The sequence below is a fragment of the Solenopsis invicta genome, chromosome 6, assembly GCF_016802725.1.
Source record: "Solenopsis invicta isolate M01_SB chromosome 6, UNIL_Sinv_3.0, whole genome shotgun sequence".
Lineage (NCBI taxonomy): Eukaryota > Metazoa > Arthropoda > Insecta > Hymenoptera > Formicidae > Solenopsis > Solenopsis invicta.
The window spans coordinates 25,556,493-25,577,247 of NC_052669.1; the positions used below are offsets into that span (position 1 = coordinate 25,556,493).

Below are 20,755 nucleotides of genomic sequence, written 5' to 3' on the forward strand. Positions count from 1 at the left end.
TCCATTGATATCACATGATAAAATAGTAAATAAAATTAAAACTTAAATGATAAGCCAAAGAAAGTTCGGTCCGGCACCAAGAAATTATATTATTCAAGATTAAACTTTTCAATCTAACTTGGGATAAAGAAAATACACATTGGATTATGCCGCAATGACATGAAACTTACTTTGTAAAAATTTCTCTTCTGCTGCCCTAGGTGCTTATCAGTTTTGTTTCCATAATATTGTTTGAGTGATATAATTTTTTAATAAAAAATAAAACATAACTTACATGCCTTTATCCTAGAGGTTTGCAAATCTTTTTTCATTATACGCAAAAATATATACTCTTTTTTTTTATGCTATTTTTTTATCTTATATATATTCGGCTAAATTCGCAGAGGCACGCTTAAATATACACGCTTGTGCTCCCGCATATCAAGTTTCGTAGAGAAAAAATTAGATTATATTTTTTGTAAATACTATTCTTCGTAAAGTATTTGGTAATACAAAAATAAAAATACACGAGAGTATTACTTTGGACACAAAACAAGACGATTTCCATGGTTAACGTTATTTTCTGTTCTTCGTTTTGTTTATAATCATAAGATTATCATAATAATTGAATTCATTACACACACATATATATACATATATATGTATGTATGCATAACTTTACTACTATGTCATAGTACTTAAACGATATTCTCGAAACATGAGAAAAATCGGTTCAAATATATGCTTAACGTAAAATAATGAAAGTGTCCTAAAGTGTTGTTTATTGTATCCAACTTTCCAACAATAAAATCGCACATATATATATATATATATATATATATATATATATATATATATATATATATAAAATTCTTATTTTATATTGAAAATTTAAGAGCTGCACATTGAGACTTCTACATAATATACTAGACCGATAATGGTAATGTTTAAAATAAAGTTTAACTCCTTATTTAAACGAGTTTCATTATAAAATTACGCAAATTTTTTATTTAAATATTGAAAAATATTAATCATATATATATATATATATATATATATATATAACATTTATGAAAATAGGATTAAATGGAAAGATAATGAGAATTTCATCATGTTTAGGCCTGTATTCATAGTCGATTCTTATATTAAAAATCGTCTTAAGTATCATCTTAAGATATCATCAACTAATCAGAGAACCATATTAGCATCTTAAGATGTTACCCAAGGCGATTTTAAAATAAGAATCGAGCATAAATACGGGCTTTAAAAAGACAAAAAAGTAAAGTCACATAAATAAGCAAAACGTTAATTAACATTTCTTTTTTGTTAAATTCTCCACGCACAAGAAATTTATATCTCGTCTCTAAAAAGAAAAAAATATAGATTTTCTTCACATGTAAAGAAGACCTGTCTTTGCGAAATGTATTTGCAATTCTTTCTTTATAAATCGCACTTTGTATCACTTCTTGCTTTACAATTGCACATTGTAAAATATATGTATACAATCTAGTATATTATTATATAAGTCTGTGATATTCATGATATCATTGTCACTTTTATTTGTCATACGATCTAGATGTTATATACTCGTCTATATCTATAGTGCATATGACGCATTAGATCAAACAGGACTTGACTTGAATAAATCATCATTATTATAATACAATAATCTTTTCAAGTCTGAAGCAAGCGTGTATCTGTCAAATGTATGTCAATATGTAACTCACATTCTCAACAATCCTTCCTTCCTGGCCTTAATGTGCGATAAGCAAAGGGATATGGAGCAGCTCTTTATAGAATTGTGGAGATCTCGATACGCGGGAGGTTGGAACTTATATGTATGCACGCATGCAATTTTAAAATCAACCTTTCCACGTGCCAATGTAACTTTTGCAGTTTGGACAGTAATGATGAACGCTCATAAAAGCGTTCATACAATATGGCAGGCATGAGCAGAGGCAGCATCTGAAACAAGAAAACAACAAATCTATTTAAAATTAAAGCTTTATAAAAAAGCTTTATTTATATAACAAATAATTTCTTTACAAAATGCAATATTTTATAAGTAATTATATAATTATATACAAATTAATAATTATTAATTTGAGAATAATTTGGGTTTCGGTAATTAATAAATATTTAAAAATAAATTTAGATTTCTATTTCTAAACAAATAAAAAAAATATATAAATTAAAAAAAATGTATACATTATAATCAAAGTAATGAGAAACTTCAATAGCAGATGTGATTAATATATGTATTATAATATCGTAAGTGCGAATTACAAATATGTACAATGCAAGTTTCATCACTCACCCAAGTAAGCAAAGTACGATGCAACAAATGTGAGCGCTCGGCTGATGATCCGACATTGTGGTAGTTTTGATATCGGCGCCACATGTCGGACAGGACATTTTCACTGCGTTCGGCCCGAGGGCATAAACTATATGATGTTGAACGACCCGTACGTGTTCCGGCTGTGTTACGGGATTCAACTCGGCATTGAAACGCGGTTGCAATGTGGATTGGCTCGAACCCGGGTGAAGTGATGGCGTAGGCATCGTCGTTTGATTTAGTGGCTGAATGTCTAAAATTGAATAAAATTTATATAAGATTTACTCTCTATCCTATATATACATAACATATGTACATAACATTTTCCTTTTATCATTAGAAAAAAACTAAAAATGTAACAATTTTTATATAATAGAAATAAATAAAAAAATATATACACACAAATGTGATAAACAAATTTTCAGATAATTCCCCAACTTTTAATTAAATCCGTTTTGTATATCAAGATATAACTTACATGGCATAGGCATTTGTACTGATGCGTGTCCCACAGGATATGGTGCGGGAACAACTGGAGGATGCGTGGGTGCTCCTCCTGTATTAGCTATGGCTTCCTCGTAAGACGGCGGAGCCGTTGGCAGGGGAGCGGAAGATTGGGCACCAAAACCTATGTTCTTTTCCATTTTTTTCTGGAAAAAAAAAGAAAGTTTCAGTCAATGTAATATTTTATTCAAAAAATATTTTAGTAATACACATAAAATACCAAAGTTATATAAAATTATTTTTCTTTATAACGTTAAAAAAATTCTCGAATTTTTACAAGTATATTTTCTTACACTTTATATTTTCTCTTTGTCATTGTAATTAATATATATAAATAACAATCTTTCTACTTATTATAATTTTATAATTTCACGATTCGTTCTTATATAATTATAATAAATGGAAAATAATAAAACAATCTATTTTTTGTTAGTTTGTTACTCGGTTTGTTATATGTTCCAAAAAAGAAAAACATAATAAAAATTGTATTAACATATTTGTCTCTTATTAATGTCTATAGTTTGCAATAAAATGCCACGCAAGAGCTACAGAAACATGTTATGACTTTATTCGCAAAAACTGAACGAGATTATCAAGTGTGACGGTCGTAATTTCTTTCTTGTACAAAATACATTTCTTTTTCTTGCATATAAAATTAGCATTGATAGGTTCAAACAAGTTTCTTAGAAATCTATAAATGAGGAAATAATATATATTTTGCAGTATTTTATCATCTTACACATGCGTTTATGTAAATAACACGATAATATCACAAGGTCAAACCATCATCGCGTGATCTAAAATATGCTTATAATTATTGCAATACTATCATGATGCCGCTAGAAAGATATATTATTGAAGATTAACAAATCTTTTTGTGTGATAGTCACAATGTTAAATATCTTTAAATATTGAGAAAACAATATATCTATTATTTACTTTTCAAAATATAAATTTTAACAAACTTTCAAATCCAAGGGAAGAGATTCTCGGCACTTTAATTTTCAGTAGGATTTAGATATATTACATCAATAAACTATCTGTGTAGAGCATACAAAAAGAGAAACATGAGAAATTGTGAGATGTTTAGATGAAAGATCACGGAATGTAACGAGACGCGCAATAACATTTAAATGTAAATAACGAATGAGCAATTTATGTGCTGGCGCGCGAATAGAAAGTTGGGCGGATGTTAAGTAACGGAGACACGATATATATTTGCCAGCGGAGCCGTGCATAGAAAGTTTAGAATCCCGAGTGCATGCTAGTGCCTCGTAATACTTTGAACGGATTACGATGTCTTGCCTTAAAGCCTATATTATACAAAAGAGCAAATACATTTACGCGCTTGAATAAACGTGATCTATATTAGCATGATGCTATAATCGGCTAGACTATATAAAGAGAATTTCCACTGTTCTCTATCAGTAAATTTCTTCAACTTTAAAACTGACTAACCATTAACCAACGTAAATCTTTTAATAGTTAAAAAAATACAACAGTTCCATAATATATATATATTATTAATTGAGAGTGCTAGCAATATCTAAGAAAAAAAAGGGGAAAAGTATCTTTTTCACAAAAAAAGTAACAAAATGGACAATAAATAAAATACACGGTAGTGTCGTTTAATTATTACTTTGATCGTATTCAATACATAAACAAAATTAAAAACAATTTAAACACGCATTTATTCACACATACCTTATTTTTTGATATCACATTTAGTATCAAGGAAGTTTTTGCTTAAAATACCTTAAAAATAAATACAATCTAATATGTATTTTATGTACTAGACATGAAAATCTAATACACATCCTAGAATACAGTTCTTTGGTATCATATTTCATCTTAAAAAAAAATAAAAAAAACAATAAAATTTAATAAATCATATTTTAACAAAATAAAATAACTTATTATATATTGTAAAAATAATCATTTACGTTTTCTCTAGGCAGAATTATCAGGTACATGCATATCATTGTTAGTTACAATATCATTTTCAATTCAAGCCTTCTTGAAAAAACTAGCTATAAGAGTAGTTTTACACGTTTTTAATTTTTTATGTAGTGGCTCAACCTGAGAATTATCCAAATTTGATTTTGCCTGAGCTCCTTCAAGCAATCCGTGAGCAATTTGTAATTTTTGAAAGTCTTTTTCTTTTTCCTTTACAGCATTTTTAGCCTATTAATTCCCTCTTCTAGTAGTTTTTCTCTAGCCTTTTATTGTTATCATTTTCTTGATTCACTTCTTTACATTGAGCCTCAAGTACAGAGATGTTATTTCTCTTTCTTATCTGGTCTTTCATAAGCTGTTTCTGCATTTTTTGTAATAAGTTGTTTCGTGATGAGAACTCGATCGAGTTTATTATATTTTTTCAAACCATCTTTAATTATCATTCTGGCCTTGAGTATCTTTATTGACATTAAGACTCTTTTTTCTGTCAATTGATTACCAGAATCACTAAAAGGTCTCTCTACATTAACACTACCATGTACAAGACTCAAACTAACTTTCACAATTTTCGTTACTAATGGAAATTTCGGTTCTTCCATTAAGTTTTTTATACCAAATTTTTTTTTTCAGTGATGATCTATTCGCTCATGTTCAGCAAGCTGGCACATCTTCATGCTGAAGAATAAGTTATTCATCTAAGAGATGAGTTTCAGAAATCCCTAGTGGAAGGACTCGATTGATTTTTGCGATACTAAATATAAAACTAGTTTCAGGTTTCTTCAACTTATGAGGTTGAAGAAACCAAAAATGTTTAGCTGTCTCAAATTTTAAAATAGGTTTTGGATGTTCAGCAGCTGCTTTGTAAAGCTGATAAAAAAGGGACTAAAAATGAAAAAAGAGACTCGATAGCATCCCTGATTAAAGCAAAATTTCAAATAGCTTCCTTACATTTATTTACGTATAATTCTTTTAGAAAATATCTTGGGAGAAACTCTCTTACAAAAGGATAGTTTCTTTATCTCTTGTATTTTTGCCTAGCGAAATAAATTGTTTCAATCTCCGTTTCCGTGTTATTCAATGCTTCCGCTAGGAAATGAAAACCTACGCAGGCCATTAATAAAAAGTCAGATTTTAAGAGAAGCTTTCATGAAATCGTAATCGCTTTTAATTAACAGCGAATGCAAACGTACGAGGCAAAACGCAAGCTTATATTATCTGTTACAGATCATTCCTTGAAAAGTTTCCGCAGTGTGATTTCTCCGGATCTTCTATTATACGCTCGCTTCAGATCAGATAAACAGAATAATAAATTAGAATAATAGAATAATGAACAACGCGGATATAAAAAAAGTGAATATTCTCATTACTTGTTTTAAATTAAGCAATAATAATGCAAAATTATATGATGGTTATATAATGTATTTACATTTATTTAAATGTTTTTCCTTAAAAATTCTACAAAATTATTAATGTTATTTGTAGTCTTTTATTACTAAATTTTTTAAAAATAATTTGTTGTGAAAATTATTATATTTGAAATATTTTATATACATATGTATAAAAGCCATTCCATATGTAACATAAAAAAAATTTAATAAAAATTAAATATATAAACATTCTTTAAAGAAAATCTAAAACACATATTTAAATAATTATAAAGCATTACTACAATATTTAAAAAGCCTTACTTGCAATTTTATTTTTGAAACTCATCTTATTTTATTATCTAAAACCACTATTTAAATTTCTTGCTAAACATTCTATATATGAATTAAATAGATGTATAATTGATTACCATTTTACATGATAAAAGCTTTCTTATATCTCTCTTATCTTTCATCACTTTTATCAAAATTATTTCTTAATTAATTTTTTTTTTAATAACTTTTTATAACATCTGCATATATGGATTATGTATGTATAAAATATTCCAAGAGTGAAATGCAAATATCACAAAAAATTATTTTAGAAAAACTTGAAAAATGTTACAAATAATTTTATAGAATATTATGAGGAAAAAGAATTAAACTTGAATGATAAGTGCAGCTTATTTTTTGTGTAAGCTTAATTAATGTTATCTGAATTATTAACGGTTATCTGACCCTCAGACATGAGTCATCCGAAATTTTGATAAAAGTTTAAAAAAGTTAAAATTGTTTCAAACTTTAAATTCTTATTTTCATAAACATCGACACTTTTAACAACAAGAAACAAGTATATTTATATCAAAATTGATCAAAGGCAAAAATTCACCTTTACAAGTTATTGGCAATAAAATTTTAATTACGAGCGCATACAGAGATGTTCGTAAATAATTCATGTGCACATTTTAATGCGTGCAATTCCTTCAAAATTCACACAAAACAGAATTCAAGATAATCGCATTTAAACAAATCGGCTAACTAATGTGATCAATCAATTCTCTCTCCGTTCGAAATCTCAGAGCGATTTCTAGCATCGTGTATACAAAGGTTAACGCACATTGACGCACGAGCTCACGCGTGTCTCGATCGTAATGTTAACAAAATGATAATGAGCGATGCGCAAAAAGGGAAAAAAAAAAGTCCGCCGCGGCAAGAAGACGCTTTATTGCGTTCGCAGAAAGACTGAGGAGACAATGTACATACAAAAACGTACTCAGCGTGTGTCCTGCAGGCGAATTAAGCAATCGTCCACGTAATCGTTGACGAATTAGGTTATCGTCTCTCGGCTCGGTTGGGCGTGAAACACGGTGGCCAGATGACAAACACAGCACGAAACGCGCGTCACAGAAAACTGTTAGGAGGGCACGTCGTGGCTGGTCGTGACTCCCAACGTGGTCACTCGCGCGTTATTCCTCGCGTATCGCAGAACGAGAGCGAAAGGAAAACGCGCGGTGGACTTTGCGAAGAGAAACCAGAAACCGTCGCGTTGTACATACGTCATACGTCACGATTGGAACGGCCCGGCCGACAATTCGTACGAAACTGACATCTTGCGAGCGCTCGCGAAATTAGCAGCTCAATAGGTCGAACTGATGATAACGATACCGACTGTACTATGCGAATTAAACAAGTTTTTTTTAATTTCAATAAAAAAGAAAAAAAATCATATCAGCTAAAATTTAAAACCTGGGCTGGCTATTCTCAGACTTCTTTTCTTTCTTTCGATTTTCTCATAAAATCTATCCTATCCAAATTTTTTTGGTGTGTACTTTTATTTTATAAAAGGATTTTGTGATCTGTCAAACCAATTCGAAAATTAATTTATTCTATAATGCGATCGGTTTTTAGGATCCTCTTAAAATGGTAATAACTTTTACCTTAATTTTAAATAATTTAATTTTTAACTTCAACTCGTTATTTTTGAAACATATAAACTTCAATTTATTAACTTTTTCCTTAAGTTGAATATTTAGCCAAGTAAAAAAAATTATTAAAAAAATACATTCTCACGTAAAAAAATATTACTTTGTTATTTTATATAAACTTAATTTACAAATATTAAATTTGATGAGCCATGTTATAATTGTTTTGAGTAATCTAACTTCAAAAACTTAATAAATTTCTAATACGAATAATGCTTTTCAAAACAAACTTTTAACTTAATTTAATTTTAACGTAATTTTGAACATAACTAAATTGTTTTTATAGGCTATTAACTTTGACTTATTGTAGTTTAAAAAATACATTAACTTATCCAAGCCTGTATACAATCAATTTATAGTGGATACCAAATGAAATAAGACTTCTTTGTATTGTAAAATAACATTTATATAATCTATATGTTAATTAGAGAAAAATTACTGCAGATTTAATTTTGAATTAGTATGGATATTATATTTAAAAAATATTAAATTACGACTCTAATAATATTACAAAATTAATATTATTAAAAGTCTTGTATTCTCGGTTTTCTAGCCATCCTTGTTCTTTGTTCTGCCACTTGTAATGGTGACGATATCAAGCCAACTAAAGTGCAATCAGCTTCCAGAAGAGTTATATCTGTGACAGCACCTAAGAATCTGGAAGAAAGTTCCAAATCCTTTATCCTTAACCGAACTTTAGATCCTCTCACATAATATCTAAAATACAGAACAAAATATAAATGAATATTGTTCCAAATAATATTCATTAATATATTAAATATAGCACGTCATTAAACACACAAGATATATTTTAAGAAAAAGATTTAGAGTTACATACTGTCCATTCTTGATAGGTTTTTGACAAACACAGTGAAACTTCCATCCAAAATCGATGTACAAGTCATCGCCAACCACATGAAATATCTCACCAGTTACGATTTTCCCTTCGGGGTCGCCCAACTAAAGTAAAATTGTGTATTTTATAAAGAACAGTCGACAAATACCTGCATAGTTATATGCATTGTGAGGTGATATTTACATCGACAAACTTTGAATTTCGAACCAAGGAAGCAAACGTCCGCGGCGTTTCTGGCTTTTTATCGTCAATGTGTGAGAACTTTTTGTAACTTTGCGCAAAGCCGCTCAATTTTGCTTCAGATTCCGATGCTTCTGCGTTTTCTTTCGTTTGCGTTACAACTTGCTGCTTCTCGATGCCGTGCTCCACAGTCTTCGAGTGCGAATCGTTGCTTTGCTCTTCTGAATTCTTATTTGTACAGAAACTTCTCGTGCACAAGAAATTCACTCTCAAAACACTCAGAGATCGTAAATACGTTAATGTTTTCTCGAGACGGTGTATCTTATTCATGATGACAATAAAAGTCCTGTTTTGTATGGTCACACTCACTCACAGTCATTAACTTTTAGGTTATGACAGAAATTAAGGTTATGTAGAGCCTATTGCGGATCACGCCGAACCATACACATGCGTCCATGTGCAGGACATGCGAATCCTATTATTTCGGAAAAGTCGTCATGATTGAAAATTACGAATTGATTTCAGAATTAGAACTGTGTTAAAAGAAGAATTTTTACTCTACGGTAAAAATTATTAGAAATATCTATAGTTATTAGAGGTATTATAAAAAATAATTTATTTAAACTATTAATAACATTGTTAATCTTCTTTTCACTAAATTGAAGGATTTATTGTTATGTAAGTTGTATTGCAATATATATATTAAACAATTTATGTAATTTTATATTATTTGATATTCCAGGTTATCTTAAAGAAAGACTGAAGCAATAATGTTATCTTTTGTAATATTAGGTATTATAAGCAGAAACATTTCTGTTCCTGTAGATCACTAATTAAGTCGATAGAGGATAGTGGACAACGAGATAGAAAAGCTTATAGCTATGTTGGAGAATAAATTAGATAGAATATCCATTACAATGGATACACATCTACAACAAATACAGGGTGGAATACATCATGGCAAAGACAAAAAATAAAATTTTAAACTCAAAGTTTAATTAACTTTGCAGATATGTATTTACATAGATTATATTAACACTAGTTTATAAATTATAGTAAGAATTGTATATTTACTAGTAAACAGTTTCTTTGTGCAAACACTATTAGTCAATCTAACAAAAAAGAAATACAGTATTATTAGCATAATTAATATATGGAACTAAAGTAGTGGTTCGAATTAATGTGTTTAATGTGTATTGCGCTCATTCAATCAGTAATTTCAACTATATATCTTTTTGTAAAAGCTGTGTCACCTTTTAATATTAATTATAATAAATGTAAAAGAACTTAAAAAAAATTATCTCTAAAATGAATGTAAAAACAAAAATAATTTACAAAATTTTTTATTTTATGTATGTATACGACATAGAACTCAGATTTTGTGTACGAGTTTGCGTACAACTCTAAATAAGTTTTAAATTTTCGAGAGTGATGGGTTAGTTGAGAAAGTTTAACGGAGTTTAAGCGTCAACTTCGCGTTTGCTCCGGATCGATTTTACTCGAAGTAATTTTACTCGAAGTAAAGAAGTCTGAGAGAATGGCCATGCTCATGATTTAGCTGATATAGCACCATCTCTACAACGTGGACATACACTACGATGCCAATGTAGTACGCGGGTACACGAACTTGAAATTTTTCTTATCCTAATGGCTTTCGCGCAATTCATTCGTCTTGTGATTTATACGAGCGTAATCGGGACGAGACGCGAATACCGAATTGTAGAGACGAATAAACAAAATAGGTACAGATAAATTGACTCACCATTCGCCGTTGGTTGCTCCGTCCAGCTCTGACTCGTAGTCTCGGCCGCAGTTCTCAAACGTTCGAGTCCGTCCAAGATCGTCCTCACGACGATTCGTCTCAATTCACACTTGGCATGATCCTTCGTTTTCGGCACTTTCGAAACACTCCTGGTACTCACACGCGTCTGAAACTCGGGATACGAGGCAAGGGAGAAAATGCGAACATGCGAAAGACGATTGAATGCGACACGACTTCGCTCCATGCATCATATCCGATACGACGGATGTTGGCACGAACACCCGATACGTCACTTTATTTTCGAAACTCCATGGTATGTACTCTCAACATTCATTCGTGTCATACATGTATGTACATGCATACAACATACATACGGGACGACGAGGATGCGAATTGAAATGCGCCGCAACGCGCCACGATCTTCCGCCGTCCTATTTATAGATATCTGTGACCTGATCTAACCGACCGACTGCTGCTACTGCCGACAGTGCCGACTGCGTACCACTGCGTACTGCGTAGCGGCGGCGATAGCGGCGCGCAGGCGCCAGTCACGTGAGTCATACGTCACGCCGCTACGCAGTGCCAGCAGTCGGTCGGTTAGGGAGCATGATGGAAGGTCGTGGCGTATTTCAGCTCGCAGCTTCGTCGTCTCCTGCAAGTTTTTTACGCGAGCGAGTGTTTCGAGAGTCCCGAAATTGAATGGGAGTATCGGGCTTTTGTCAACACCCGTCTGACCCGTCGCCGCGTCGTGTCGTGTCGGATACGAGCCATGGTATGTGAAGTCGTGTTTCGCATTCTCTCCATTGTCTCCTATCCCGAGTTTGTGAATATTAGAAGTGTGGGAAACGAAGGATCGCGCGTTCGTGCCAAGTGTGAATCGAAACGAATAGTGTCTGTTCTGTCCCTACTATAGGTTTATTCATATACCGCGGTGATACGATATTGCGTATTCAGTTTCTCCTCTATATCACTTTATCGTTCTTGTATTTTGAAGTTCCACGATATGACGTATGACGCTGAATGCCATGAGTGCTGTCACATTCCTGCCATTCGTGGAACGAGTAACGCTTGTAATGTTAAATAGATATCTGTGGTATATCGAGATATCTTATAATTAAGTGCTTCTACGTAATGCGTGGCAAAAATTTGTTATCGGCTTTGATAATGTGATAAGCGAAAGCTATATAAGGCAGATAACAGTCTTACTACTGAATGCGTTTTCGAAAAATACCATTGTTGAAATGTGACAGCTCTTGTTAGTACAATTACTCCGAATTATTATCGCATTTAACAACTTCGTTTACATTCCGTTTTGTTTGCATACCGAATGATAAGGACGTGGAAATTAAATAATCGGGTGTTTGTCTATTTCGATGTAAATTGCAAATCCATTCCTGTGTCCATGTTTGGCAGCATGCTATTGACAAGTAAGTTGAATGTTGAATATAAATGATTGGGTGTATTCGTCATGCTCATATTAGTCATGTTCAAAGAAACAGTGAAATCTTTTGTGAAATTTTGAATAATTTTTTTAATTTGTAGGCAAACGAGTTTTTAAAAGCTTAAAGTTAAAGGCTTTATTCTTATCCAGCGTAAAGTTTTTCATGAAGTCTAGAAATTTTTTTAGTAGTGTTTTAGTAATTGATCTCATTTAGTTTAAATTCTGCTGAATAATCTATTTTGTATTATTATAATTATTAAAATTAACTATTAAATTAAATTAAATTAAAGGTAAATTAAAATTAAGTTATTGATAAATCTATAAATATAATGATTTCATGAATATTATATAATGCTCTATAAGCTTTACCTTGACTTACCGTTCTGACACGTCCTGATAAGTAATGTTTGTTTAGATGGAATTTGCTATGACAACAGTAACAGAAACAAGACTTAATAAGTAAAGAAGGAATAACATTTGACTGCATTTCCCATGGTAACACAAATTATTCTGAATTTTATTGGGAATTTCCACATTTTGATGACCAAGGCTATACATTACTTATCTATATGATATATGTATATAACTATTCTAATAATTTATTCAAATGCTTTATACTCTTTCCATATCAAAGCATATACGTTTATAAATATTTGAATACAAACCCACTAATAAATTATTGGAAGTATTTTCTACTAAATTAAAAAAAAATTAACAAAATAAAATAAAAATGGCAAGTGGGTGGAAAATTTTTGGTTTGTTGATGTACAAGAATTTGATAGTGCGCAAAAGACACTGGCGCATGACGATATTCTTACAAGCTTTAATACCTATTGGATTATTTGCGTTATTGCAAGCTGTGAGAGATTTTACTGCTCAGCCACCAGTTGTGGTAAATCAGAGCACTTACTATCCTGTGTATACACAAGACGAATTAATGCAGAAAATTAATAATGATTTAAACAAAGTGTATTATACACCAAATAATATACGTACACATCAAATCATGGAATCTGTTAGATATTGTCTTAGACTTCTACCGGACAGTAAGTATAAAATGCAGGTTGAGAAATATAGTGTTTTTTTAATAACTTAAATTATATTAATATAATTCTTTCTATTTTCGTATAGACATGATGGGTTTTGCTAATGAGACTGGAATGGTAGAGGATTATATATTTTCTCAAGCAAAAAATCCTATAGTTTCTGTAGTGGCAGTTGTTTTTGAGCAGTATGACAAACCTGCTATAAAATATAAACTAAGACATTCATGGAAAATTCCAAATAATTTGTACCAAACTGTGGCAGATGGTGAACGTATGAGTTCGTCACCTACAATATATTTTGAATTAATGCCATTTACTCAAGTTCAAATATGTTTGGATGAAACACTCATAAAACAAGCAGCACCAGAGTCTAATATAAAGGTACAAATTAAAAAAAAAAACAAATATACAAGGTGTTTACAAAGTCTGTACTCTAGCTTTAGCTTTCAACTCCCATAAAAGAATAGTTCCTGAGTGAATATATATTTTCAGAATTTTGAAATATGGGCGTTTCCAAAATACAAGCAATAAAACAGGCTATATATAGACATCTTATATGAATAATTTATTATTATAATGTTTAAAAACAGATGAACATTTGCATTACATGTAGATAAGCTGATAACATATCACAGGATTATTTTTTATCATTTCTTGATATTTTTCAGTTATCAATACAAAGAATGCCATATCCACCATATATCAGAATAGATGATGCTGATGTAATAGTACGAGAACTAATTTGTGGGATCGCCGTTACAATTTTTGTGATTCCACTTTGCATAGAAGCTAACTATGCAACGAAGGAGAAATTTATTGGTGTAACTGTTAGTACATAGTATTATTTCTTGTCTTTTATGTTCTTAATCACTGTAAAATATTTATTTGTCTGGTTGTTTTCAGGTTTTAATGGCAATGAATGGAGTCAAATTGGCCTACAATTTATTTAGTTGGTTAATTACAGGGCTATTAGTTAGCATTATTTATACAATACCAACTATAATTTTATTTAAAAATACTTTTTCGAATAATGTTGAGGCTTTTTTGGAATATAGCAACGGGTTTATATTTTGGCTCTTATTCACTATGCATATTGCTCATCTTATAACATTTGGCATGCATATTGCAGCATATTTCTCAAAACGTAAATGTCTTTTCGTAAAACAAATTTCCAGTTCCAAGTTATAGTTATAAAACTGTTAATTATATTTTTCCATTCAATAATATAACTGTATATAATACCCTTGTTATTAATATTTTTATAGCGCGATTTGTGATAACTGTCTTAGCTATAATTTATACGGCAGCGCTTTCACTTCAAGAAAATATGATGAGGCAAGAAGTTTTTGGAATTATGTCATATGTTGGTATAATATTTCCAAATATCATGTTTTATAGACTTTTTCAAGAAACAAATGCATACGAAAGTAAATGTATGTAATAATTTTTAACTTATTTGTGTTAATTAGTTATATTAATAGCTTTTTAAAATTTTAAATGAAGTGTGTATATATATATTTCTTTTACTAACAAGTAGTAAGCGTTTCTTTTCTTTTAGTGATTGGTATTCAATGGAGTACTTTGTTTGTTCCTGGGAAAACGGAATTTGGTATTGTAGGAAGTCCAGGTTTTATATTTCTCTTTTCATTCTTGGGTGCTGTGATACATTTTACATTTGCGGTATATATAAATGCTGTACTTCCCGGTAAATATGGAGTCCGAAAGGATCCATTATATTTTTTGAAGGCAAGTTTAAGCAAGAATCATAAATAATATGTTATGTGTTCATTGTGAGATTTTTTTTATATTTATTATATTTTAGTGTTTCAAGAACAATAAAATAATTTTTGATGAAAAAGCTGGTGAATTTGATTATGATAAGGCTAATGAAGATTTTGAACCAGTAATGAGTGGGACACTTACACCTGGAATACAAATACGTGATCTTAAGAAATCTTATACAACATGTTGGTTACGAAAATCTGTAAGTTTGTGTAAAAGAATAAATATCTTATAAATATATTTTTGTCATATTTAAATATTGTTATATTCCAGAAAGTTCATGCTTTAAAAGGAGTATCCGTGGACTTTTATAAAGGACAAATTACTGCTCTGCTTGGACACAATGGGGCAGGCAAAACTACGCTTATGTCTATATTAACAGGTATTTATTTTATATCAAGAGAAGGCTCTTAAAGAGCATATTATTTTAGAAAACACTTATTGTATTTATATTTAATAGGTGTGATAAGCGAAACAGAAGGAAACGTTTTTATAAATGATAAAAATATAAGGATTCACTTGGACAGTATTAGAAATAATTTAGGACTATGCCCTCAGGAAAATATGGTTTTTCCAGATTTGAATGTATTTGAACAAATAGAATTCTTTGGCTTGGTGAGGACAATAACAACTTTTATGGTATAACAATCAAATCAATAATATCAATTAAATATAATTTGTATGTTATGACAGTTGAAAGCTAAAAATAAAACCAGAAACGAAATCAAGGAAAATGTTAATTCCTTGCTTTCTAAATTAAAACTTTCCGAAAAGAAAGATTTTCTACCTAGCAAACTTTCCGGTGGACAACAAAGGAGACTCTGTCTCGGGATGGCACTTATTGGCGATGCTAATGTAAGTTTTGAAAAAAAAAACGTATGTATATGTATTCTATATTGATGTCTCAATAATTCAAGGATTTTTCACTGGCTTTTATCTTTATCTAAATTTAAATAAATTTATATTTAGATTATAATTTTGGATGAACCAACATCAGGAATGGATCCTGAAACCAGAAGAGATACATGGGATATTATATTAGTAAGCAAATTTATAATTTAGTTTCTTATAAAGATGTATATTTTACGATACGTTATTATTATTTTTTTACAGAAACTTAGAGGAGAGAAAACAATACTAATTAGTACACATAATATGGAAGAGGCTGATATACTTGGTGATAGAATTGCGATAATGCATACAGGTCATCTTAGAAGTTATGGCACTGCAATGTTTTTAAAAAAACAGTATGGTATGATTTTAAGCACATTTAAAACGAGATTTATACTCATAATTTAGATATAATTTATAAATTGTAATATTTTTTCTTTAGGTCACGGCCATATCGAAGTTACGTTATCAACAAAATCTTGGTGTAGTCCTGAAAAAGTCATAAGTAAATTTGATGATAGAACACAACAGCTTAGCGTTGACAGTGAAAAGATTGTATTGAATGTACCATATACTGACTCTTTATCACAATCACTAGACAAAGTAGAAAGCGAAAAGAAAGAATTAGGAGTTACTGGAATAAGCGTATCATTGATTACTTTGGAACAAGTATTTTTGCAGTATGTTCGTTGAAATACGTTTTGTATCATTATTTTATTTTTATTTTCTTACGTTGCTATTTGTCGTAGGATCGTGAAGAAGGAAGACAGTGGGACACACCTTAATGAATTATTTACTGCACCACTACAGAAAATTACAGGCAGTGAACTATGCATGCAATCAATATTTGCATTATTTTGCAAGAAATTTGCATATACGAGAAAGAATCTAGTTGACTTACTGTTGATTGTGCGTATTTCTTCCTATAATTGCTTTACAAATATGTTACTAAGTATTATATTTGCATCGTATCTTGCAGATATCTTTTTTCATAATATTTTGAAATCGAAAAGTTTCTTCTATCTATTTGTTATTAACATTTTTAGCTACTTCTTCCTATCTTGTCGGTGCTTATAATGGCCATAAGTTACAATGTACCAAGCGATAATACAAATATTGTTCCTTTAAAGCTTGATATGTATAGATATCCTAAAACTTTATATTCGTCGAGCAACGAACTGATTGGTAAGAAATACAGAGATTTTGTTCAGAATTTTGGTGAAGTTAAACGTGTAGCTTCGGATACAAGTGTTACAAATGGTAAGTATATTATGTGAAATATGGTAATAAATTTATTCAAACAATAATTTCATTATTTATTATTTTTTTTAGCTCTTTTGAATTCTTCTATGGAGAACATTGTGGAATATCGAAATAATCTTATCGTATCTGCCGAATTTAATGGCACTGAAGGCAACACGACATGGGCTAACGGTTTTTATTCTGGCTTAGCAATTCACAGTGTGCCCTTAACAGTGAATCTCTTAAGTAATGCGTTCATGAAGGATCTCGCTGGCGATCAATATTCTATTGCTGTGTCTAGGCAGCAATTACCAAATACGTTATCTTCGACCATGATAGTACCGGAAGCAGAATCGATTTCGCGCGTTTTGATATTCTGTTCGTTCTTCTTTCCCACTGTGGCACTTTTTGTAGCGCATCCCTTGCAAGAAACAGCGACAAAAGTGAAGCAACTCCAACGTATGACCGGTATCACGTCGATATCATACTGGAGTACAATGCTCACTTTTGATTTTCTGATATTTACGTTGTCTGTATTAATAATTACTTCAGCGTTGTATATTATGGATATTATACTCGATGTTCGCCTATATTATGGAACAGAGATATGTAAGTCTTGATTTTAAAATGTGTTTAATATTAATATATTTTTTAATCTTGATAAATTTATTTCTTTTTTTGGTTTACAGTGTGCACAATATTGATTCTGGAATTGTTCGGTATTAATGTTTTACTTTTTGTGTATCTATTCAGCTTTATGAACAAATCAAGGAATACTGTAACAACTATTGTGGGTATTGCACCTTTTGGCTTTGGTGAGTTTGTTGCAATATTTGTTCTTAAAGATATTAAAAAAAATTCATTAAATATATGAATTGAGAAATAAATTGAATATTCTATTAACAAATGCAAATAAGTTATTATGTATAAGGAGGAGTAATAAACTGAAAAATTATTTTAGTTGTAATACAATATCTTCTACATGAAGTAATACACAGTTTTGATTACCTTAATCCACTACATATTCTACAAAAGAGAATCTTCCGTCTAATTCCATATGTAAGCTTGTTCCACGGTCAAATATCTTTCTTAAACATAGCAGTGCAAAATGCAAGGTGTCGTCGTCTACCAAATACACTTCATGCTGTAGTTTGTTTTGCAGCTAATGATCCTTGTTGTGGTAAGATTGTGCGATATTTATATCAAGTGTTACTTTAAATCCGGATTGTGCCATTTATATTGTACTTATTTTAAGCGTAAACGCACAATCCTGGTTCATATTATTATTAATGATAGAATTTATAATTTTTTTTATTATAATTCTTTTTAGGCTTGGATTGCAAGGACGGATCGTGCAAAAATCAACTTTCTTACTTTCGAGACTTTACAGAGGATATGAATTTCGAAGAAAGTATAGTATATCTGGCTTTAACACCAATTCTATATTTTATTCTATTAATTGTATTGGAAGAAAAGCTGTTTTCGAAATTATTTATGAAGATAGTTGGAACGAAACTAAGAAAGGAACAAGACATAATGGATGATCAAGTGAAGAAGGAGAAACTTACAGTAGCGATGGAAATTAATAAAATTAACAACCAAAGTAAGAAATAATTTTTAGTATCTTCCAATAAATAAGATATATAAGTTAAATTTATAGAGAAATTAAATTTACATATTTTGTAATTTATATAAAACATGTATAAGCATATAATTACACATGACTTTAGGTGCAGGTGGAAAATTTACGAAAGAAGAACCAAAAACAAATTCCCCGGAGACTACTAATATCGAATTGTTACATAGTCCAATAAGTGACAGCAACAGTCTTTTCTTAGTATATGAATTAAGTAAATATTATGGGAAGTTAATGGCCGTAAAAGAAATCAGTTTTCAAGTAAAACCACGCGAATGTTTCGGTTTACTTGGTGTAAATGGCGCCGGAAAGAGTACAACTTTCAGGATACTGACTGGTGAAGAAATGTCTAATAGTGGCCTAATGTACTTAAGACAAGCGGAAATCCATTCAGACAAGACAAAGGTAATAATTTATATAGTAATTTAATTTTTTGTGCTATATCATCTATAGCATTAGTAAATTTTATTTTGCAGTATCTTTCTGAAATGGGATATTGTCCACAAACTGATGCTTTAATACCCTCCTTAAACACTTTTGATCATTTACGACTGTTTGCTCGTCTTCGCGGTATACCAAAATCCAACGTAGAGTTGGAAGTTAATAAATGGATTAATAGACTGAGTAAGTGAAGAGAGATAGAATGTTAAAGAGAGTACATGTAAAAATAGTGCATATGAATATATAATTATATTTTTTTAGATTTAACTGCCTGCATGAAGCAACCAAGCGGTACTTATAGCGGTGGCAATAAAAGACGCTTAAACATCGCGATGGCTCTCATCGGTAATCCTACTCTCGTTCTTTTGGATGAGCCCACAACCGGTGTCGATCCCGCAGCTAGAAGATCGCTTTGGAATACTTTGCAATTATGTCAAGCAGCAGGGCAAGCTATTATACTCACATCTCACAGGTATCTTTTAGAGTTCAAGTATTTAATATGTTTTCCATTAAGATTTTAATAATTAATTTTATTCAAAACTTTATTTTGTTCAACAGCATGGAAGAGTGTGAAGCACTTTGCAATAGATTAGTTATTATGGTGAAGGGTGAATTAGTCTGCATTGGTGCGAGTCAAGAGTTGAAACAGCGATTTGGCGCGGGTTACGATATTCACGTAAAATTAAATACAGGCCGAATGGACGAGGATGTTAACGATATTAAGCAAATTATTGAATCTAGTCTAACATGTGATATTAGAGATGAAAACCTGGTAATGATGATGCTTCACTTAGATCTGCAACGATTATTTTAATTTTTTTATCTTACTATTAATTTTTTATGCATTCCTTTTACAGGGTCTTCTTGCTTATCATGTAACAGATTGTAATACAACATGGGAAAAAATGTATGATATAATGAAAAGTTTGAAGCAAAGATATAACTGCATTGAAGATTACGCTGTTTTATCTGCAACTTTGGAACAACTTTTTATTCAATTTGCAAGAGGAACTGAAAAGGTTGAATCTAACGAGTCTGAACTTCATATCACTAGTCCTCAAGAAACCGTATAAATTGAATATCTTATTGGATACAAAAATATACTTAATGCATAGAATAGATTTTGAATAGATAGAATTCGATTTAACATTAAATTGTATTATAAACCATTTAAAAAAAATTGTAAAATTTAATTGGCACTATTATAATATTAATTAAATATACTAAGTAGCACACCTTTTACTTATATTAATATTAATTGTATCACATTATCTACAAAATACTTTTTATTACAACGATACGTATTAAAGATATTTATACACACGAGAGAAAAATATTAGAAATTTTATTTACAGTAT

General features: G+C 30.6%; 3 protein-coding genes across 5 annotated transcripts; 1 reads left to right on the plus strand and 2 right to left on the minus strand.

Moving 5' to 3' along the window:
- Nucleotides 1–230: 230 nt before the first annotated feature.
- LOC105200478 (lipopolysaccharide-induced tumor necrosis factor-alpha factor homolog) lies at nt 231–11,261 on the minus strand. Of its 3 annotated transcripts, none has more exons than XM_011168050.3 (4): nt 10,919–11,261; nt 2,793–2,964; nt 2,297–2,567; nt 231–1,944 (listed from the first exon to the last, which is right to left on the minus strand). In XM_011168050.3, exons 1-4 carry the CDS (start codon nt 10,919–10,921, stop codon nt 1,842–1,844), a joined length of 549 nt encoding a protein of 182 aa, XP_011166352.1. In that variant the 5' UTR covers nt 10,922–11,261; the 3' UTR covers nt 231–1,841. The 3 variants fall into 3 exon arrangements, with proteins under 3 accessions (XP_011166352.1, XP_011166354.1, XP_011166353.1); XM_011168052.3 differs by lacking the exon at nt 10,919–11,261 and adding an exon at nt 7,402–7,711; XM_011168051.3 differs by lacking the exon at nt 10,919–11,261 and adding an exon at nt 7,412–7,710.
- On the minus strand, nt 8,509–9,701 carry LOC105200479 (28S ribosomal protein S28, mitochondrial). Its single transcript, XM_011168053.3, has 3 exons — nt 9,160–9,701; nt 8,959–9,080; nt 8,509–8,837 (listed from the first exon to the last, which is right to left on the minus strand). The coding sequence occupies exons 1-3, from the start codon at nt 9,484–9,486 to the stop codon at nt 8,645–8,647; spliced, it is 642 nt and encodes a 213-aa protein (XP_011166355.1). The 5' UTR covers nt 9,487–9,701; the 3' UTR covers nt 8,509–8,644.
- A 247-nt stretch (nt 11,262–11,508) lies between the features above and the next one.
- LOC105200476 (retinal-specific phospholipid-transporting ATPase ABCA4) lies at nt 11,509–20,639 on the plus strand. The gene is made up of 26 exons (XM_039450638.1): nt 11,509–11,690; nt 12,254–12,345; nt 12,775–13,405; nt 13,491–13,786; nt 14,074–14,232; nt 14,309–14,549; nt 14,671–14,838; nt 14,964–15,151; nt 15,228–15,389; nt 15,461–15,569; nt 15,648–15,802; nt 15,881–16,042; nt 16,157–16,228; nt 16,301–16,439; nt 16,521–16,758; nt 16,828–16,987; nt 17,125–17,338; nt 17,411–17,929; nt 18,010–18,135; nt 18,282–18,500; nt 18,651–18,923; nt 19,051–19,361; nt 19,433–19,580; nt 19,659–19,869; nt 19,956–20,169; nt 20,255–20,639. Exons 3-26 carry the CDS (start codon nt 13,090–13,092, stop codon nt 20,468–20,470), a joined length of 5,016 nt encoding a protein of 1,671 aa, XP_039306572.1. The 5' UTR covers nt 11,509–11,690; nt 12,254–12,345; nt 12,775–13,089; the 3' UTR covers nt 20,471–20,639.
- The last annotated feature ends 116 nt before the right edge of the window (nt 20,640–20,755 follow it).